A 23,295-nucleotide genomic window follows, 5' to 3' on the forward strand; every position below is an offset into this window, starting at 1 on the left:
TGATAAAAGTTGTCCTGAGATCACTGGAAGAGGTGTCTTACTCCTCCTACTCTTTCTAGGCTTATCTCCAGCCATTCTCCCCCATACACCCTGCGTGTTGCTCCCTATGTACTGCTGATAGACTTAATTTACCTAAAAATGATCTCAATTCCATCTTTCTGTCTTTAATGGCTTCTTTGTCCTTAAAGGATCAGGATGGTCAGCATTTACAGCTATTGATGAGTTTCACCATACGCCACTGACCAGATTTTTTATTGTTCCCCAACATAAATGATCTGTTCTTGTGAGATTAGTTTTCCTCCTCTCTCATACAGCATGTTCTGTGTCACCTCCATGCCTTTACTCACTCACTCTCTCACTTACCGTATTTAACCCAGTTCAGTTCCCGCCTTTTCCTTGAAACATTTCCCCAGCTATATAAGCATTCTTTAAATGCTTGCATTATGCTCTACACCTTAATTGAAAACAGCAGTATATATTGTTTTGCTTGATGTTTAAATCAGTTGCATTTAAATGGCTCTAAAGGTCAATGTATTTAATATCCAAGAATTATTTCTATCTTCCATCTGGTTTTACATTTCTGTTTTATCTAATTGCACCTTATATCTCATTTTAAGCCCCTTTAGTGACATTTTAGAAGTGAGCCTGATATTGATCATGAACCCAGAATCAGCAACAGTTAGCAAAGTCATGAGTTGTTCTGTGAATTATTGAATTTTAAAACTAAAAGTTTAATGCTATAAATTTTCATCATAAATATTAACACATGAAAATGCTGACTGAACTTAGCTCCCAGCCTGAAATACAAGTTTATTGGGCCTTTTTTATTCCACTAAAGGCCTTAAATTAAACCTTAATCTATTATCAATACAAGGTTTATTAAATTATAAACAATATATATCCTATACTATTTGTTCTTTTCAGGAAATAATTCTTCCAATTTGTTTAGTACATATAGATTTTAAGTGATTTCACATACTTTTATTTGTGTTTACTGAACTTTTTTACCTCGCATTTTCAAATCTTATTTCCAAATAAACAAGACAGAAAAGTTTAGGCTCCTAAAGGAGCCACATCCAAATTATCCAATAATAATTTGGTCACCTGATCACTTGGATAAAGCAGTTTCTTTGAAATGTACTTTAACTGGATTTCTGTGACTTAACAAGGTTATACTAACTTACCACAGTCTTCTTTATTTCCAAAACTACACGTTCTAATAGAACTTTCCCACCCCTCTTTTCACTGAGAATTTCTTTTCTAGAATTTAAGAAACTATGGGTCAAGTTGAAATATATTCAGAGGAGTAGGCCATGCTCTGAAAACAGTTAAACTAATTACATTGTTCAGATAGTTCTCAAAGTTTCATCTATACCATTAGTGACAGCAGCCTCTGGGAAGGTGTTATAATGCAGATTCTCAGGCTCACCCAAGATCTACTGAATCTGGATCTCCGGGGTGTGAGGCCCAGCTATCTGTCTGTTCACAAGCCCTGCATGTGGATCTGTTTCAGATGCTCACTGACATTTGACAACCGCTACCAGCAACCATATCCTGTTTTATTTCATTTTGTTTTCTTATTATGCGGCAATTGCTTTGTTGGTTTCAGGCTACAATGCCCTTTTAAGATATGAAGGATTTGAAAATGACTCTGGTCTGGACTTCTGGTGCAATATATGTGGTTCTGATATCCATCCAGTTGGTTGGTGTGCAGCCAGTGGAAAACCTCTTGTCCCTCCCAGAAGTGAGTAGCTTCTTTACCCTTACTATAGAGTATTTGCACTTTAATGCAGTTTTACACTTAGTAACGTTAAAGTGACATAGAAATTAAAATAATGTTTTTTGGTTTCAAGTAACTTACTTGCTAGTAAGACATGCTTATTTTCCCTATTTTTGTTACTCTTCTTGAGAACTTTAATTGCAGGGAAATTTGTTATTTTTTTTTTTTTTTTAACAAACAGTTTATGAAGCAATTCTATTCTTTGCTAAAGTGTAACTGGTTATTTCTTTTGTTTTAGCTATTCAGCATAAGTATACAAACTGGAAAGCTTTTCTAGTGAAACGACTTACTGGTGCCAAAACACTTCCTCCCGATTTCTCACAAAAGGTAAAGACAGGATCTTAGAAAGGACTGAAGTGGCAAATGAGAACTCTAAAAAATGGAATACCTTCGAAGTTTTTTAAGGAATTGTTTGAATTAGTGAGTCAGATGACCTATGTTAACTATCGAATGCGCTCGGTATTTTTATAGTACGATACTAAAATTATTTGTAGACCTTTGTCGTGAATTCCCAACAGTTCTGCTTTTGTTTCAAGGTTTCAGAGAGCATGCAGTATCCTTTCAAACCTTGCATGAGAGTAGAAGTGGTTGACAAGAGGCATTTGTGTCGAACACGAGTGGCAGTGGTGGAAAGTGTAATTGGAGGAAGATTAAGACTAGTGTATGAAGAGAGTGAAGATAGAACAGATGACTTCTGGTGCCATATGCACAGCCCATTAATCCATCATATCGGTTGGTCTCGAAGCATAGGCCATCGATTCAAAAGATCTGGTAAGCACCTGTCACAAGAACTCCTGTGGAAAATATCATTGAGGCTGAATTGTACTACTTGGTTATTTTTCTCTGCAGAATAGCATAGATCAAAACTAGTTGCCGGGGCTGCTTATTCTACCTTAATTAGGAAAGTTTCACACCAGGATGTTAATGTCCTAACAGTTCCTTTATATTCCTTCCATTTGTGCTCAAGTAAAAAATAACGCACTTTTGGTCACAACTACATTTGTTTTCTTACACTTTTTTATCCAGCCTGTTTGAAAGAACTGAAGATAGCCTTTCCCTTTCCATTCAATTTTAGTTGAAATAGTGAAATTAAATGTGGTTAGGCTTAATACTAAACACATTAAAACGTACTTTCTAAAGTTGTAATTCCCTAACTAGGGAATTTCCAGCATTCTGATTGGCTGAATGTATTTAACAGCACATGTACTCTAAAGAGAGAAAGACTTTTAAAGAATACTATTCACCATAAATGTAGAAGGCATGTATTTTTGCCATGTTTTAGAGTATACATACCTTGTGAGTTTGAAACCTTCAAAGAAACGTGGTTTTTGGTCTTCCCACAAATGCTGACAGATTAGTATGTAACTTTTCCTTGTAGATATTACAAAGAAACAGGATGGACATTTTGATACACCACCACATTTATTTGCTAAGGTAAGAAGTTTTTATAAGAACCCTCATTTGTAAATTAGGTTTGAAATAGGGTTGGGGGTTTTTTCCTGATATTATGGAAATCGTAATTACATATGTTCACCTAAAAGGATTAAGACCTTGTAATCCATATGTGTCACAACTGTTGATTATAATTATTCTTCAATTCTATTTGCCTGAATTCTCTCTATTCCCTAATGGAAGTTTGAGTTATAATATTAGGTAGGTAGGAGAAGACACTTGGTATTTTCATCTGGTAAACTTCTTCAACTTGGTATTATTTTAATTATTAAACTGATAACACTTGTGACAGTAGATGTACTTTCATGTAATTCTTTAGGTAAAAGAAGTAGACCAGAGTGGGGAATGGTTCAAGGAAGGAATGAAATTGGAAGCTATAGACCCATTAAATCTTTCCACAATATGTGTTGCGACCATTAGAAAGGTAAGAGAATAGGTTTTAAAATATAGAAATGCAGTTATAGGAGCTAGGTTTAAGGTAATAGGAGAAGGAGGCCCCTAACATATTCATTTTGACATAAAATGTGTGCATCTGCATCTTCACTGGGGAGAACGTTACTAGTAATTTCAAAATAAATTTGAATTCTCTTAGGGGCTTTTCTTTTTATATAGCTTGTTGTCAAGATTGTTATCTTGAGTCTGCTACCTTTATTTTATGGAAGTATATCCTTAAGTTAGAGGAGGAATAGTTATTTAACTTACTTCCTGGTCAAAGCTTGTCCCACACAGAATTTGTAACAAGGCCAAGTTTATCTTCAGTTTCCTACGTTTCCTTTGTGTGCTTTTTTTTTTCCCTTTTAGTAGTACTTTACTTCTTCTTTTCTCTTTTTTTCTCTCTTCTGAAACTGTTTTTATAAAAAGATGTAGAAGAGTGGTTCTCAATTCTCAGTAGGCATCAGAATCTCCTGGCGAACAAAAAAAATACCATTGACTAGGCCTCTTCCCTGACCCTGCACCCCCATTCTGATTTAATCAGTCTGGTTTGGGGCCCTAGCATTGGTTTTTTGTTTTTTTTTTTTTTTTAAGTCCCCAGGTGATTCTCAGGTACAACCAAGGTTAAGAACCATTGATCCAGAATCTGCTTACATAAAGGTGTAACTAAATTGTGATTTGCATTTCAACACAGTTTTAAGCCTTAAGCCAGAAGAATTAAAAACAGTTGTGATGGCTGCCATGTCCCAGACACTTGTGTTCAGGTCACACAGCTAGACCACACAGGCTCCAAACCCTTGTTCTTCTTCTTCACCTGACTAGTGATCCAGACCACCTGGTACTATTTAAAACATAGATTTCCATGACCTACTCCAGACCTACTCAATCAGAATCACAAGAATTATTGCCCAGATATCTGTATTTGTTTAAAAAATAAAGAAAATAAAAAGTTCTCTCGGTACTTCTGAAAATCAGCCAGGTTTGAGAACCAGCGCCATGCTCTGTGTGAAAGGAAAATAAGTGTCCAGCGAGTAGAATACCCAGCTTCACTCAGAACATACTTTATGAATTCTTGCCATGCTAGGTTTGGTTTGGACTTTAAGAAGCTTACAGTCTTGTAGAACGAGATAAGATGTATGAAAATAAGTTTAACATACAAGATCAACTATGATTTAAGAAAGGTGCAAGTACTGTTGGAATTCAAATAAAGAAGAGGTCACATCTTCTCAGAGGAATCAGGGAAAGCTTTATGGAAGAGAGGACATTTGAAAACTTTGTCTTGAAGGATGGGAGAAACTCTGCCAAGCAGAGATGCAGGAGGAAACTGTGCCATGGAAAGTGAATATGCACAAAAGCATCAAGAGTGGAAAGTACAGGCCACGTTTAGGAAAGGGAGAGTGGTTCGCACACATTACACATTAGACAAGTTGCTTTGAATATTCTGGACCGGGCTTTTTGTTTATGAGGAACAGAAACCCACTCAAGTGAGCTCTAGGAAAGTTACTCTAAGGTTGCAGTGGGCACGCTCACAGACAGGCAAGGACACAGGGATGAGACCTGGGAAGGCATAAGCTTAGTGTTATCCTCCACCTCTCAGGGGCCTCTTTATTCCACCTATGCTCTGTGTCTGCACCACTCTTCTTTCACTCTTTCTCTGTTGGTGTCCTGCTCACTCAGTCTGCACATGGTAGCCCCTGTCCCTGTCTGTATCACAACCTTTCAGTGCCAGCTCCAACCGATGGCTTGACTACTATGTCTGTGTCTGTTAATTCTAATTACTGAGAGAGAATCTAAACAACTGAGCCCAGCCTTTGGCCTGGTCCTCTGAAGGTTGAATACTAACCCCTGATCCAGTCAGCTGTATTTAGAAAGGGAGAAAAGAATCCCATGTGAGTGGAGGTAGTCCTTTCCAGAGGTCTTAGAGCTGTTAAGGTTGAAGAGAAAGTTAGTGTACATATCCAATATAGTAGAAATAACTAGGAGAAAGGAATCTGCAGGCAAAGACAAAAAGATGATGTGGAATTAGATTATGCAGTCTTTAATGCTTGGTCAGGCTGTCTGAGTTTTCTTTATGAACAGGAGAAGTTGGTAAAGGTTTCTGGAATGAACAGAGGTCATACCAAAGGAAAGTTTAACTGTGTAAGAGGGGAGAGGTCCATAGAGGAAGGCTGAAAGCAATGATATCAAACAACATAATGGGGAGAGAGTTAGTTAATGGCAAGGATAAAGGGACTGAATGTTTAGGGAGAGCTGTGGGGACCCAGTGATTGATTGCCTTTGAAAGGAGCAGGAGAAGGAAGTTGTTGGTTTGATGCCCTGTACTAACTCTCAGAGAATATGTTCAGCGTGCAGGTAAAATGCAGGACTGAGACACTGGGAGGGTGACAAACTCATGATAAAACTTGAGAAATTGTTGGCATAAAAGTCAACCATTGAAGAGTGGATGCCATCATGAAAACAAAAGAAAAGGGCTAAAATCAGAAACAAGAGTTGGAGGTGAAAGGGTGGCCACCAAAATAATGTGAAGGAATGAACACAGAGGTGAGAAGATGGACCAGTAGACTGTAATGTAATGAGAGTATGGGAAAATGTTTCAAAAAATTGAGTAGTCAACTGGTATGGAATACTGTAAGGGAGGCTGAAGTGTTGGAAAAAAGGCACTGGATTTGACAAACTAGGAGGTCATCGGTGAATTTAGCAGTTTAGTAGGGTCAGGACAGAAGTCAGACTTCAAGGAGTTACATAGTATATAACTTGCATTGAGTCTCTGGGTGAAGAGTATATAGGAATTCATTGTATTATTCTTGTATCTTTTCTGTAAGTTTGAACTGTTTCAAAATAAAATATTTTTAATGTAATGGGAATTGGGAGACATTAGAGTATAAGAGATGGTGTTTTAGGAGCAAGGTACCAGTGACAATAGGTCAAGATGGAGAAGTTTGTCTTGAGGGGCAAAGAAAGGACTACTACTTACAACAATTTGAGGTGCAAAGGATGGACTGTGAGGCCCCTCACATAGTTTCTGTGATAGAGGAGCACGATCATCCAGAGCATGAGAGAGGTAAAGTTGGAGCTTGAGGAAGGTGGAAAAGGTTTAGAAAAGCTTCTCTATGTGATAAACCAGACGGAAATAAAGTCATTACTGAGTAGGATTTAAAGCTTAGCTGGGACTAGATAGTTAAATTGTAGAAGAGCACTCAGCCCACTTTCACGTGCCACAGCAGCAGACAGCCTTGGCCACTGGCAGAGGTACTGTTTTCCCTAGACCTCTGAAATCACTTCTGTGGAACCATGCTGTGATTTCTGGTACACACTAGAACTTACACAGATTTTTTTCATTATAATTTCAGTTATTTAATTAAATAAAGAAACATTTTTCACTTTTAAGAGATCTTTATGTAATAGATTTTCCTTTCTTTTAGAATGTGACTTAAAGAATCATTTTTATAATAGTGGTACCTAATTTTTTTTTTTTTTACATCTTTATTGGGGTATAATTGCTTTACAATGTTGTGTTTCTGCTGTACAACAAAGTGAATCAGCTATATGTATACGTATATCCCCATATCCCCGCCCTCTTGAGCCTCCCACCCCTCTAGGTGGTCACAAAGCATCGAGCTGATCTCCCTGTGCTATGCAGCAGCCTCCCACTAGCCATCCATTTTACCTTTGGTAGTGTATATATGTCAGTGCTACTCTCTCACTTCGTCCCAGCTTCCCCTTCCCCCCACCTCCATGTCCTGAAGTCCATCCTCTACGTCTGCATCTTTATTCCTGACCTGCCACTAGGTTCATCAGTACCGTTTTTTCTCCATATATGTGCATTAGCATCCGGTATTTGTTTTCCTCTCTCTGACTTACTTCATTGTGTATGACAGACTCTAGGTCCATCCACCTCACTACAGATAACTCAGTTTTGTTCCTTTTTATGGCTGAGTAATATTCCATTGTATATATGTGCCACAACTTCTTTATCCATTCATCTGTCAGTGGACATTTAGGTTGCTTCCATGTCCTGGCTATTGTAAATAGTGCTGCAGTGAACATTGTGGGTACCTAATTTAAAATACTTGGAATTCTGTTAATTTAAAAGGTGCTGGCTGATGGATTCCTGATGATTGGGATCGATGGCTCAGAAGCAGCCGATGGATCTGACTGGTTCTGTTACCATGCAACCTCCCCTTCTATTTTCCCTGTTGGTTTCTGTGAAATTAACATGATTGAACTTACTCCACCCAGAGGTACTTCTTCCTAATATATACACTGGGTTTTCATCCTTGCTTTCCTTTTACATGGTACCTGTTTACAACATTTACCACAGCCCTAGATTTCTTGCTGTATGAAAATATAGTATGTGTGTATATGTATATATAAACATATGCGTACATAACAAGAGCTGGGGGGTGCTCTGAAAACATAAAGAACTGTATCCTAAGTAGCTTTAATAAATTACATTGGTGTAGAATTTTCCCTTAGCATGTGTACATTTTATAATAAGAATTGGTATTCTCAAGCCCTGTTGAGATGTTGATGTAGGCTCAAAGAGCTACTGCATACATGAACTTTTTAAAAAAATAGGTACTTTAGCCTTTGAGAGAAAGCAAGTTTTCATCTTTAGATTACCATATGAGGGAATAATTCCCTGGCGGTCCAGTGGTTAGGACTCGGGACTTTCACTGCCGAGGCCCTGGTTCGATCCCTGGTCGGGGAAGTAAGATCCCACAAGCCAAGCGGTGTGGCAAAAAAAAGTTAAAAAATAAAAATGATTACCATGTGACTTTTAAAAAGATTACATACCCTTAAATAGCTCATGTGGCTTAACCAGTGACTTTCCTAATTTCAATAGCTGAGCCTTGGATTTTTCTCTTAAGAAGGAGAAAAGCCAAACAGAAGACTATAAAAATAGTATTTGCCCAGCCAGTGTTCTTTCTTACAAAGAAAGAAAAATACTGCTGAAAAAATATTAAATATTAGACTGTTCTAAGCCTAGGATTGAAAAGCAAAAGTCTGTAGTTCTTACACACTGAGGAGAGGAGAGTTACTTTGGCATTAGAATAAATGGGCGCACCTGTTTCTGCCTAGAAAAAGAAGAATATCCATCTAACAGGGAGGAACTATTGTACTGTACAGCATTAGCACCTGTGATTGTAGTGCGCACTGAATTACTTTGTATCTGCATTTTAATATTACACTAATTTTAGGTGAACTCCTAGTTAAACCAGTTATGTTTTTCAGGTTACACAAAACTTCCTTTTAAATGGTTTGACTACCTCAGGGAAACTGGCTCCATTGCAGCACCAGTAAAACTATTTAATAAGGTAAATTTAAAAGATAGCATAATACTTACGTTGATTTTTTTTGATGCTTCACAAATGCAAATCATTGTTGATCAAAATGTCTTTGCCTTATGTTAGAATTTCTTAGTGGAGATTAATGTAAACAAATATATATTAGTAAAACAATGTACATATTTCCTTTACATAGGCATTGAAGCTTGTTTCCAAACTTTGTATCATTTTTAATCTGAGTAAAATAGGAATGAATACATTTCCTAACTAGTTCTTATATGCTTCACCTTCATATGTTTCAATAATTAATTATTCGGGATTTTTTTGGTCTAAATTGTTAATTGGTTATGTTACTTCTCTCTTGTCTTTCTTAGTGTTAGTAGAGTTATACATTCTTCTTTTCACCAGTGTTAATATTTTGCTTCTCCGTGTTAGGATGTTCCAAATCACGGATTTCGTGTAGGAATGAAATTAGAAGCAGTAGATCTCATGGAGCCACGATTAATATGTGTAGCCACAGTAACTCGAATTATTCATCGTCTCTTGAGGATACATTTTGATGGATGGGAAGAAGAATATGATCAGTGGGTAGACTGTGAATCCCCTGACCTCTATCCTGTAGGGTGGTGTCAATTAACTGGATATCAACTACAGCCTCCAGCATCACAGTGTAAGTTGGTATACAGAAAAGGTGTCCTTTTGTAAAAATCAGCAATTCTCCGAGGACTATCTCACATAAATCATCTTGTGAGCTCACAGGACAAGAATATACCTGTGTCTGATTGGTTGCCAGGTAAGATCTTAAGACTCAACAACAATATCACAGAATCAGACCATGTGTACCATGGCAGTGTGAACTCAATAGTCAGTTGCTTAACGACTATAGAAACACAACATTAAGAGCACTCACCAAATTAAGCTAGACTTCCTTTAATGAGTTTAAAGTTATAGGCTAAAATTTATTGATATATAATAAGTGCTTATTGAATAAATAATGGAATCTGTCTGGTATTGAGCTTCATGGTTTTGCAGGAACAAGTACCCTTATTTTCAAAGCATCGTGTACTTTTATAAACGTCATGGTTTTGGTGAAGATAGTTCATCTAAGTTGTACCTAGAGTTGTAAGCAATTATTTGATATCAATTTTCTCTTTTATTTTTCAGCATCAAGAGAAAGCCAATCAGGTTCATCAAAACAGAAGAAAAAGGCTAAGTCCCAGCAATACAAAGGACATAAGAAAAGTGGGTCACCACATGGTGTTTATATACATTTCCTAACTTGTCAGCCAACTGGGATCTTGGTATTGTTGCACAGAAATGGTATCCCTTGTGAGAGCTGGTAACTGTGCATTCTGTATTATGCTTAAAGGTGCAGTATGCCATAAAAGGCAAACCTTTTCAATAATGAGAAGCACTTATCTTTGATTGACATGAAAAATTATTACCATAATATTTGATATATGGTAAAGAATAGAGTCTGTGAATGATTCGTTTTTTGTTTTTTTGTTTTTTGTTTTTTTTGCGGTACGCAGGCCTCTCACTGTTGTGGCCTCTCCCTTTGCGGAGCACGGGCTCTGGACGCGCAGGCTCAGCGGCCATGGCTCACGGGCCCAGCCGCTCCACGGCATGTGGGATCTTCCCGGACCTGGGCACGAACCCGTGTCCCCTGCATCGGCAGGCGGACTCTCAGCCACTGTGCCACCAGGGAAGCCCTGTGAATGATTCTTGAAGTAATATGTAAACCTTCTGAAAATTAATCCTTTTTTTAAAAATTTTTTATTAAAATAACTGTAAAAGCAGATGCTTGATGCTTACAATAGACTTGGAAACTAATAAACCCATCCTTCTTATAAACCAAAACTCTCTTTCTAGAATGATACTTGTAAGAAATTGAAGTTAAAAAAAAGAAAAGAAAGTCAAGTTGATAGGTAGCACAATCAGGCTTAAGAAACTCTTTTTCAATATGCTGTCTATATTTTACCTTACAATGAATGATTACTGACATTGATGCCAGAGTAATATAAAATATATTGATAGCTCTGATTCTTTTAAAATCTCCCTCCCCCACCCCATAGTGAACTACAGATTTTTCTCTTCATGAAACCTGTCATGGAATATTTCATTCTGAGATAAGATTATTTTTACTTAAAGATTTTTTTTTAAGTAAAAAGTATATTAGAGGATTGAAAGTAAAACAGATTTTTCCAACTGATTTGCCATGTGTTCGACTAAGTGCTAATCTGTCTCATTAACAACAAAGAGATTGAAACAGTGTGAAGAGTCAAATACACCTTCACACGTTTGATTATTGATGTTAATTGTTTTTTCAGTGGGGACTTCTAGCAGCCACTGCAGTGGTGCTTTAGTTTCCTCCCCACATGAAACGCAAGTCAGCCTCACAATCGTGATAATCATCAGGCCTGTCTCTCACCCTCTCTTTTATATTATGGACATAAGCCTCCCACAGACCAAAAATTACTTTGCTGACTGGCTGTTTGATATTCACCTAAAAGAACTCTAGAGAACATTGCCAGACCAGATAGATGAAAGTGACTTCCCACTTATCTGGAACTGATTAGCAAGAAGTCACGTAGTAACTTCATGTCAGTGGACTAACCATAGCAGACGTGATCACTAAGCTTTCTCTAAGACAGGCTGCTTTGGCTTGTCTTTTCACTTTTTATTTATTATTATGAGATTTCGGAATTTTCTTTGCAATGTGTCGAATTTAAGAATGCTTTTTATTACTCAGTGACGTTATGACATATATTTTTTAGGACGAATTTCTGAGCATTGTATACACAGTTCACATACCTCCTCAGTGTGACACTCACATGATTTGTTTATGGTTTATGGGGCTTAATTATTTTGAATTAATGGGCTGGGGACATGGGAAGAAATGTGAAATTAATGAAGTGATGATATCACTATCCCAGTTTTTAGTGACATTTAACATTATCAGATTTCTGGATTAGCTGAAGAAATGAATTTAGCTAAAAGTATAATTTGTTCTTTAACATTTTAATAGCTCCTAATATTATGACATCATCTCTAATGCCTTTATTTTTTTTAATTTATTTATTTTATTTATTCTTGGCCACGTCGGGTCTTCAGTGCTGTGCGCGGGCTTTCTCTAGTTGTGGCGAGCAGGGGACTACTCTTCATTGCGGTGCGCGGGCTTTTCATTGCGGTGGCTTCTCTTGTTGTGGATCACAGGCTCTAGGCGTGCAGCCTTCAGTAGTTGTGGCACGCAGGCTCAGTAGTTGTGGCTCGCGGGCTCTAGAGCGTAGGCTCAGTAGTTGTGGCGCACGGGCTTACTTGCTACACGGCATGTGGGATCTTCCCGGACCAGGGATCGAACCCATGGCCCCTGCATTGGCAGGTGGATTCTTAACCACTGCGCCACGAGGCAGGTCCCTCTAATGCCTTTAAATTGTCCTTTGGACATAGAAAAGAAAAGAACTAGGGACTCACAGCCCCTTATTAGAAATCCTAGAGACCAAATGTGTTTTGGAATTTAGAATTTTTTGGATTTTAGAAAAGAAGTACAGTGTGTGTAGCATATATTATGTAACACCCCTTGCAGACTCTGCAGCATATTTTTTTTTTTTTTTGCAGTATGCGGGCCTCTCACTGCTGTGGCCTCTCCCATTGCAGAGCACAGGCTCCGGACGCACAGGCTCAGCAGCCATGCCATGGCTCACGAGCCCAGCCACTCCGCAGCATGGGGGATCCTCCCAGACCGGGGCACGAACTCATGTCCCCTGCATCAGCAGGCGGACTCTCAACCACTGCGCCACCAGGGAAGCCCCATCTGCAGCATTTTTTGAAGCAAAATATATATAAATAGTTACATTTAATGGGCCAAATAAAGATTATAAATAGTATCACCAAGTGAGGTCTGATTTTGTTGCCGAAGTTTTGCCAAAAAAAACCTTTGAATTTTGGAATTGAGCATAAGGAATTGTAGTGCTTTGTGAATGAAGAAGCAGTCTTCATTGTAAGGACACTGTTCCTTTTATTTTTTCACATTACTCAGCAAATAATTTATTAGAAATTTTTTCCGCAAAACTTTACCCACCAGAATAAGAAAGAAGTTGGGGTCCAGGAACCTAAGTCATCCATTGCATGCAGATTTATATCAGTCAGATAGGCCACAAAACCTTTTATTTGTTTTTAAGTTTGTCTACAGATTATTATATTCTGGCTCTGTTGTTTCATCTTAGGCTCTTTGGTCTTTTTGTACCTAAAATCATCCATCAGTGTGTTCTTTGTTAGGGCTTATTTTTTATGGAACTAGACAGTTGATTGGCTTTCTCTAGTTGTGGCGAGCAGGGGACTGCTCTTCATTGCAGTGCGCGGGTTCTAGCCTATTTTTTAATTAGCTGTGTTCATGCTGCAGAGGGATAACTATTAATTAGTGCTTCTGAAAAATAAGGGTGATGTTCTGTCGAGGGAATCATGTAGACTGTTGTGTGCGCATGATCTGTCCAATCTGAAAAGCCTTTCTTTCCTCAAGACCTAGTAATTCTAGACCAGGAAAACCAGCACTAATTTCTGTACCATCTTCAGGGGCTATTGTAAGTAGTAGAGAGTTGGAGATTCTCCTTGCATTTTTACCTCCAAGTGTGTAGTACATTAGACTTTTTCGTCTAAATGAATGCTGCAAGTGGTTTTGGTTTGGCAGTTGAGAGTGTACTCACAGGAGCTTGGTTTCCAGATCATTTTACATAAGAATATTGTCTAACTTAGATTTGTCTTTTAGTTCTGATTTTGCAAAGGATAATTTCTGATTGCTCTTGCCTGAGTCATTTGTAAACTCTGGAAGAAAACATATAATTTATAGTCACAAAGATATGTAAGTATCCTTCAGCTTTCGATCAAATTAATGCAGTATGCTTGGTTGTTCAGTATTTGCAAAGCTTATTTTCTTTTTGTTGGTAAGAGCATTGTGTAAGTCTTTGAAAGCTTATGTGTGCTTATGAAACCGTAACCAAAGGGTGTTTCAAAAGAAATCAGGTTGCTGAAGAACTTGCAGGCAACAAACATTTAAATTTTAGAACTGCTTTTCAGAATAAGAACTATAATTGTTTTCTAAAAGAGTGAATTATAAACCAAAAGTTAGGGGAGCACATTTCATATCAGTAAAATCCTGCCACTCATATAATTCATTAATTAAACTGTTTGATTTCTCCCTGAAGGACAGTGTTTGTTTGGGCTTATATGGGCAGTGAAACGCCTACAAGTAGGGTTTGAAAGCCCTCTCTGCCATTGGATTGTCAGTCCCCCTCAAACTAAAATTGTTTTGAAGGTCATTAGCCAGCTGTTCTCCACACTCGATGCTCTCTGTAGTTCATTTTGCTTTGTTTTGTTTTAAATTGATTAGAGAGTCAAGAACCGGGATTACCAGACTCTGAGAGACTAGAAATAATCTCCCCCATCATCCACTCCCCAACACACACACACACACACCCCTTGTTTTCGGAAATACAAACCTTGCATAGTTGGTTCTCTTTTCAGAGTATCCTGTGCAGCACAACCTTTCCTAGTTATGATGCAGTTTTCTTACCACACATGTAAGTAAAAGCTTACTTTAGTTTAACTTGATATTTAGAGAGGAAGATGCCAATTGGGAAGAAGCCTGTCAGTTTGTCGAGCCTGCCCATGACAGGTGGGGTACGGAGGAGCTTCTCTGGTGGCGAAGAGTTGACTCCCCCTCTATATCGAGCCCTTCCAGCACAGACAGCCCTGGAGGCCTTCCCACCTCCCCGCACTAGCCGAGAGTTCAGTCCCAGCCTCAAAACAGGTAATTGGTCACATCAGCACCGCAGGTACTGCAGAGGGTCAAAGTCTGGGTTAGGGTGGTGGGAGACAGAAGCATGGTCTGGCATGACAGATGCTGACATTAAATTTTTCTTTTTCTTTCAACTAGAAAATTCATTTTCATTAGCCTTTGGTAGTCACTTCACTAAAATGAATAATCAGGGAAGGATTTTTATTTTGTTACAAGTCACTTTTGAGCTTCAAATTCAGGTAAAGCTGTGATTTCAGTTTATGGAATTGTGAGACGACTTGTACTGTTTCATGGTTTCGTTAAAATGGTTGAACGTTTTGCATTGCAGAATTCTACGTGACTTGACCTGAGGGAGAAATATGCCATAAGGGAGCAATCTGATTAATCAGACCCAAAAATGAGGCTTTGTTCATAGCATTCCATAGCGTCTCATTCAGTAGACAGGATGTGTTTTGTATTCCTGTGTGATTTGAGTTCTGGTAGTAACATTTACCACAGTCTTAGTTGAATAACATGGATTTGGAAATATAATGCCTCTATAATTTTGGTATTGAATTTGAGTGAAATTTATTTCTATAATTTCATGTTTATATATGTACAGTGATTAAGTAAGTAAATGACATTTAATTTGAGTTGAATTGGTTAGGCTAAGCTGGTAGAGTATAAGGAAGACTGCCCTTTGTAACTGCTAAGAACAAACATGTTACCGTAGAATGTCAGAGGCTTCACTTGCATATGATGAATCTTAGATGTGAGTACAGATCAAATAGCCCCAAATCCAAAGTTGTATCTGCCTTGGCATATATTCTGCCATATCCTAACTATTGCCTTTAAACAATTTTTTGTCTAATTTGCAGTCTTTAAAATGCCTTTTATATGTTGAAAAGCATGATGGGACTTAGTACCTAGCTCTGTTTTCTTCTCAGTCCTCTGTTTGCTAATATTTTTGCACCTGAAGTTGTCATCAGCCTTTTTTTTTCCATTTTAAAATGTGTTCTTTAGCTTTTGCCTTCTTAAACAGTGTATTAGGTGATCTTGATCCTTCCTAGTCTGTTTCTCTGAAGATCACTCATATCTTTATATCTAGAGAAAATTACTATACCTCTGTTGTATAAGAAATGGATTAGGACTGCAGATGCAAGTTTATCTGCTCTTTTATGGAAATACCTTCAAATGACTAAAGAGCCTTTCAGCTTCTTTTCTTGTCTTTGTAACTTTTTTCTTTTTGTACTTGTTATTATGAAAGTTTTCTGTAACCTAAGTGATTAACTATAGATATTGTGAGCTCTGAATATGTTTGAATTTTTATTGCGTTTGAGGTGTATTTTCTTTAAGCATTAGACTGATTTTGAAGGCGTGTGTCACGTTTTGTGAGAGAACTAGACTTTTAGGATTGGCAAAACCCAGGAACTTGGAGTAGGCATACAGGATGGAACCCACAAGGCCTCCTAAGTGACTTCCCTTTCCACTGGTGTCTATTGTGTGTATCTTCTGAGCTAGGGGCACATCTTGTGGGATTTAATGTGATTTTACTGTGGTGAAACTATGTAGGGACTACATTGCTGTCTTAACTCTGAAAGCTACGGTTTGTTTAGCTATGGAGAGAATTTATTATTTATGGACTTCTAACTAGGAAAATGTGATTTCTGTTAGACTGTCTTTTGAAATGTTAGTGAGTAAAGTCAGCAAAGTAACTTCTTTTTAAAAACAGAGCCAAGAAAATGCATTTGTGTAGAAAGTGACATCAGCCACAGGATCTATTTTATTTCATCCATCATTCATTGAGAATAAGGCCTGTAAAGGAGAAATGATAAGTGTGACAATACCAGACAGGCTTTATTTTAGGTTCCTTGAAAACACTGAAACTTTGCATTAGAACATTACACATCTGAGTGACTGTTTCACCTTTATCTTGAGTTATTTTTTTTAAGAACATTGTTTCCATATTTTAACATGAGTAGAAGCATAATCCAGAACTTTGTTGTTAATAATAAGTGCAAATAGTTTCAGGATGTGCTTTAGAATTTCAATTTACTTTTCTTACATTTAAAAAAAAACAAAAAGCATCTGTTTGAATGGAACATGTTTGGTCTTGAAGCACAGTAATTCTTTTCTCATTCATTTAGCCATCTGATCATCATATAACAAGATATTGTTTTAATCAACCTTTTATTGTGGGTACTGCACCTTTAATGAAATTTGGAGTTTTTTTCCTTTTCCATGTGTTTATTTTCATGGTATTGTTCAAATGTCCTTAACAACGCATGTTGGTTTGACTTGAAGGATAACTGTTATATGTTTGATATCCTCCATAAAAGCATTTTTATCATATTAACTAATTTTTTTAAAGGATTTTTTAAAGAAAGTAAGCAGAGTCATGTTTGCTTTACCTTTCAGCAATCTGATTGGTATGTGTTTTGCTATTATTGTAGGCATAGTGTATTCACTTTTCAGTCTTTGGGCTATTAAATTTTTTAACACCATTACCAAAACAAGTACCAAAGTAAAATAAAATGAATTAGCGTTATTTCAAAAGATTATCCTTTTTTTAAATTTTTATTTATTTTTGACTGTGTTGGGTCTTCGTTGCTGCACGTGGGCTTCTCATTGCGGTGGCTTCTCTTGTAGCAGAGCACAGGCTCTAGTCACGTGGGCTCAGTAGTTGTGGCTCGCAGGCTCTAGAGCACAGGCTCAGTAGTTGTGGCGTACAGGCTTAGTTGCTCCGCGGCATGTGGGATCTTCCCGGACCCAGGCTCGAACCCATGTCCCAGGCATTGGCAGGCGGATTCTTAACCACTGTGCCACCAGGGAAGCCCCAAAAGATTATTCTTTAAATTATTAAATAAGATGTCAAAGACCATTATTTTTGAAACTAATCTTTTGTAACTAAAATCAAGACACGAAGTATTTTTCTATCACTATTTGACTTTAAAAATAGCCATTTTAATATTGTTCCACGTGGTGTTATTGTTTCATGAAACTTAGTTGGCTTACTACTCATCTAAATACTCTGAGTCCTAATTCTTCTCATAAATTGACCTTTTTCCCCCTGTATAAGCAGTTCCCAATTTACATTCCATATATATCTTCATCCTCTCACTCCAGTTATTATGAAAAGAGCCATAAAAAAAGAAAAATTTCATCTTTCCTTTGGAGACAGTCCCTGCAGGAAGCAGACAGGTGGTTACTCAGTGGCTGAGAAGCCAGTCTGAGAGTCACAAGTTGTGCAGAGGGAGGCCTTAGGCTACATTGGTTCCCGCTGTTAATAGCCCTTCAAGAATGCTAGTCTTATGTTACCAAGTCTCCCTACTTTTCATGGTTTTATATGAAATCTCCTGTTTCAGAATATTCAGTCAATTTGAAAGAACCACAGGGCAGAGGTGAGGGAGGGAAAAGCCCAGTTTGTGAACTCTGACTTAACAGATCTCTGTGCTGAAGAAATTGAAGAAGAAAGTTAGCATTACTCACCATGGGATTAGATTCCAGTGAGAATATAAGCATAAAAGATCACCTGTTCTTTAAATTATTTGAAACTTTACGAACTCAATTTTGGTTAAACAGTAACTTTTTAAGAAACTCAAATACATCTCTGAGAGGTTGGCAGTTACTAAGACTAGTGTTTGTTTAACACCTCGCTGAGATCATTTTCATTTAAAAAGTAGGAAAGTAATTTTTTTTAAGGGAGGTGTTCTATAGGAAGTAGAGGGTGGGCTTCGGGGAAAGGATTTAGGGCAGCCTGAAATTACTGACTAACTGCGTTGAGGTAACTTAAGAGATGTTTATAAAAAGAGATAGGAAAATCTCAGAATTAAACAACCTAAACTTTTGCCTAAGACCAGTGCTGGGACCAGCAAAGAAAACATTCCTCTTTTTCTTCTTGCTGTCCATGCAGTAAGAAGAGCCCTCCTGTCACTAAAAATTATGACTAGCATGACTTCAGTGACTATCAAGAAACCTAAACCCCACTGAAAATACTGGAAACTGAAAAACAGTTGTCCATAAAAATAAAGACCTATTGGAACATGACCTGTTCATAAATTGAAGATTGCCTATACTGTTGTTTGTTTTCATTAAAAAAGAAGTCTTCGGGGCTTCCCTGGTGGCGTAGTGGTTGAGAGTCCGCCTGCCAATGCAGGGGACACAGGTTCGTGCCCTGGTCCGGGAAGATCCCACATGCCGCGGAGCGGCTGGGCCTGTGAGCCATGGCCACTGAGCCTGCGCGTCTGGAGCCTGTGCTCCGCAACGGGAGAGGCCACAACAGTGAGAGGCCTACGTACCGCAAAAAAAAAAAAGAAGCCTTCAGATAAGAACTCAAACAGGTAGTACTACTGTTAAGTGATCCCATTGGTAATGTTAGCTGTTTTTGTTTTTGTCTTCTTTTTTGGCCGCACTGCACAGCTTGCAGGGTCTTAGTTCCCCCATCTGGGACTGAACCCGTGCCCTTGGCATTGAAAGTGCAGAGTCCTAACCACTGGACCACCAGGGAATTCCCAAAGTTAGCTGTTTTTTATACCAAGGATTTTCATGTTGCTGGTGTCAATCAATTTTTATTTTACCTAAAATGATTACTTAAGTTTTTCTTGATTTTAGTTTTAATACAGGTGTTTAATATTATCAGATTTATATCTTTTTTATGAAGAGAGTCTTTAGGTACTCCTTGGAGATAATAACATGTTAAAGTCATTTGTTGTGTTACTTATTATTCAGAACTATCCAAGAAATATGCTGTTTATGTAGACATTGACATAAAAGTGAATACTTAATCATGAGAAAACCTCTAATCATTCTAGTCAAATTACTGATCACTGTTACCTTCAACGTTTCATTGACAGTGTCCATTTGTGCAGTGTCCATTTTGCAGTATTGTTCCTTTTTGGAACTCTTCTTAACTACGAATATACTTTGAAACTTAAAATTAATTAAATGCTCTTCCTTCGGGGGGGTTAGTTTTAAGAGTTACTGAAGACATGAAGAAGTCTTATTAACTGTGAAGCTGGTGGAACATGAAGCAATCTGAATATTCTAGAAAGACTTAATAACATCTTGTACATTTATTTCTTACAGTGACTACATTGCAGCTGAAGGAGGAGTTGATAGATGGAGAGGATTATAATTTCCTCCAAGGAGCATCTGATCAGGAAAGCAATGGCTCTGCCAACTTCTACATCAAACAAGAGCCCTGAGGTTGCTCAGAAACTGAGGGTGGGAGGGAAAGAATTTTACACAGGACTGATTTATAATCAATCCAGCTGTACAGCGGGGCTATTCTACTGGAACATTTTGCTAAACATAGAAAATTTCAGTTCCAGATTTTTCAAGTGGGTAGGGAAACTATTTTAGCTGTGGGGGGAAATTTTTCAATTTATAAAGATGGACAATTTTTGTGTTGTATTTGAAGCTTTTGAAAGAATTTTGTAATATTTTCCAAGTTTGGATTTATGTGCATTGTTAACAAGAACTGAAATTCTAACTTTTTTGGTAAGATTAAAGTTTAGGTAGCAGGATTGAAGGAAATGATTTAAGAAGGATATAGTTGTAAATGCAAATGAACTGTCATTACAAATGAACCTTTTTGGTACCTGTTGGGAGATTTTGGGATTTTGGAAGTTAGGCCAGTCACATCTCCAGCTTCCTCTGCTGCAGAATATGCAACTGAACGTCCCCCCCGATCCCCGCCCCATGGAGAGCTCATCACCACATAGATCACGGAAGGGTAATTAATTCTGCTTGTTGGCATTTTATTGCAGCCCATTTTAAATATTTGTACAGAAATGTTTTTCATTCTGTGAAAATTTCTTTAGAGTTCTGTATGAAACTGGAAGAACTCTGGATACTTTTATATGTTCTCTTTTAATTAAAAAATGAGTAAAATTATCCTAACACTAAAGTGTTAAACTGGAATGGTTGACAAGATATACGAGATCTCAGTCTACATGTTGAGGGGTTGGGGAAAATGCAATATTGTCCTAAGTTTATTTTATTTTCCTTACTAAAAAATACCCCACAAAAGGGATTCTCATCAGTTCTCTGCCATTTCTCTCCATCTGTGAGATAATACTTGGTATAACCACACCCCAAAACACATGTTCTGTATTACCAGGAGAATCAAATTAACAGTTTAAAGCCAAGATAAGTTTAGATTTCAAAATCATTCCAGCTCTGCTTTTAACTATCCTGGATTTGTTAGAAAACTAATTTGAAAGAGAATTTAATTTTCTTAAAATTTAAAGACAATTCATACTAATTATATATATATATATATGTATATGTATAAAATTAGTATGAATTGTCTTTAACTCCATTCAGAATTAATTTTAACAATAATAATGGATTTGGACCATTTTGAACATTCCCTATTTTAAAATTCACATGGCTTCCTTTGAAAAAAGGATATAAAGGTAAATTGGTGAAAGGTTTGCTCTCTGCATTTTTTGACTTTCTGAGTTGTGACTGAATGAGAGAGCTTTAGCATTTACCAGTGAGGTTCATAAACTAAACTCTCAGGAATTACTTGCATCTGTTCTAGAAGTGCTTCTGGGTCTTAGCCTGGCCTCTTCAGAGTGGTAATATTGACCATCTCCTCTGGAATATAGGTAGGGCTAATTAGAAATTAATCAAAATGATTAACCTCTACAGTCCTTCAGCCTATGGAATGCTTTAAAAAATGTTAATGGAAAGCCCCAGGAGACCATTTTAGGTAAGATTTTTTTTGTTTGAATTTTAAAATGCATAAAACATTAAAAACCAGCAATTTATTTTCTAAAATATTGCTCTACTTTTGGGAATAATAGCATTGGTAATATGCACAGGTTTACCTCATTCTATGCAAGAGGGGTTAATATCATAAGGTTTTATAGTTGCTACTGGAAGTAAAATTTGTTACTTTATAGTGTAAGAATGTATGGAATCGCATGTCAACATTTCTTAATACTGACTCTTTAGGGGCATAAATGCAGACCATATCAATGCCAAGTTGATTCTCATGTGTCAGATATATGTGAATTCAGCTGTTAAATTACTGGATATTTATCTTAAACAACATTACTGAGAGGGACCTACTGTAAATGTGACATCCTCACACTTCCCAAATCTTTAACTTTTAAGAATCTTCCTATAAACTTAAAGCCTGGAAGACTTCCAAAAAGCAAGGGTTACAACAATCTTTATTCTCAGGCTTAGTGAATTAAACCCAGGACTCCGATTCCATGATATGGGCACCAGAAGCCAGTTGTATCGTGTGCTCTAACAGTACCCTGGGCTTAGGGGCTCTATAGGGACCTGAATAAACCAGGAGGGATTTGATTTGGAGCCTGGTAATTAGTTCTGTGAAATGCTCATTTGTAGCCAGGTTTTATAAGCTTCCAGTTCTACAGCAAAGCCAGGCTCTGAGTGTTTTCAGATTTCCCACCTATTTATGAAGTGTTTCGTGTCTTAATCCCATGACCAACGTTAAATGTTGGTAAGGACTTCCTACCGAGTAAACACAATCTGAAGCCCTCTTCATTGTTCAGACTCTAACTCCCTGCTGCCGATGAACAGAAAATGAGTTGATGCAGAGGAGATTTATGTCTTAGCCACAACTCCAAGTGTACAACTCAGTAGCCCCATTCTATTCTACGGTTCAAATGTACTGCTGACCTTGGGTTTGTTTTGTTTTTTTCCTGTTAGGATTATTTGGGGATTTTTGGTAGTTTAAACTCTTTAACCTTTTCCTTGCTGTGTATGAGGAAAGCTAAAGCTGTTATCAACTTCTTATTCTACGGATACTAACACGGGTTTTCAGTGTTTGTTTGTTTTTATTATTATTAATTTTGTGTGATGTGAATACCCTCTCCCGTCAATATTTGTATTATGGTGCTATATATTTGGTAATGATCCTTTACTATTGGGAAGGGATTTTAAAAATACTGTGATTAAACTGGGTTTCTTCCTTTGATTTTCATATTTTAAATAAAGCCACAGTCGTTTATACAAAAGAAAAGTATCTGTCCCTGGGCAAATCTTTTGAGGACAGAGGTCAAAGTAAACTGCATAAGGTTTTTACATCATTTCTGTATGTATTTGATAAATAGATCAATATCTGTACAAATTTAATCTTTTATTTTCTTGGTAACTTGTGATCATTGAGAAAGTGTTTGAAACTTTCTCGTAAAGTGTATATAATGGCGTGAAAAATTCCTTTGGAGAAATTTATGTTCCTTTCATTTTTACCAAATTGCAAATTTTCAGCATGGATGTGAAAAGCATTAAAATTATAACTTTGTGTACAAGATGAAAATAATTCACTAAATTTGCCCTTTTTTACACAAAATAAAACGTTAAAGTTAAGTTGTATATGAGCAATTCTTTAATATGCTTTGATATTTGAGGGATTTCCTTTTTTATTCGAAATATTGAGTGCCACCTTTTATTTATTTATTTGTTTATTTTTTTGGCCGCGCCACACAGCATTTAGGATCCTAGTTCCCCAACCAGGGATTGAACCTGCACCCCCTGCAGTGGAAGCACGGAGTCTTAACCATTGGACGGCCAGGGAAGCCCCTTGAGTG

The 23,295-nt window shown here is 37.3% G+C and overlaps 1 protein-coding gene across 14 annotated transcripts in view; it reads left to right on the forward strand.

Moving 5' to 3' along the window:
• The window catches only part of MBTD1 (mbt domain containing 1), a 66,584-nt gene extending 43,527 nt beyond the window's left edge, over positions 1 to 23,057 (forward strand). For 10 of the 14 annotated variants that reach the window (XM_079906103.1, XM_079906102.1, XM_079906104.1 and 7 more), the window contains 11 exons: positions 1,610 to 1,744; positions 2,019 to 2,107; positions 2,317 to 2,551; positions 3,159 to 3,214; positions 3,552 to 3,656; positions 7,758 to 7,905; positions 8,900 to 8,982; positions 9,388 to 9,622; positions 10,117 to 10,194; positions 14,567 to 14,758; positions 19,811 to 23,057. In XM_079906103.1, the coding sequence (XP_079762229.1) occupies positions 1,610 to 1,744; positions 2,019 to 2,107; positions 2,317 to 2,551; positions 3,159 to 3,214; positions 3,552 to 3,656; positions 7,758 to 7,905; positions 8,900 to 8,982; positions 9,388 to 9,622; positions 10,117 to 10,194; positions 14,567 to 14,758; positions 19,811 to 19,929 (1,475 nt within the window). In that variant the 3' untranslated portion in view covers positions 19,930 to 23,057. The remainder of the gene's footprint in view (positions 1 to 1,609; positions 1,745 to 2,018; positions 2,108 to 2,316; positions 2,552 to 3,158; positions 3,215 to 3,551; positions 3,657 to 7,757; positions 7,906 to 8,899; positions 8,983 to 9,387; positions 9,623 to 10,116; positions 10,195 to 14,566; positions 14,759 to 19,810) is intronic. The other 4 variants (XM_079906106.1, XM_079906094.1, XM_079906095.1 and 1 more) reach the window with 2 other exon arrangements.
• Positions 23,058 to 23,295: the final 238 nt, after the last annotated feature.

This window comes from Stenella coeruleoalba (genome assembly GCF_951394435.1).
Source record: "Stenella coeruleoalba genome assembly, chromosome: 19".
NCBI classification, from domain to species: Eukaryota; Metazoa; Chordata; class Mammalia; order Artiodactyla; family Delphinidae; genus Stenella; species Stenella coeruleoalba.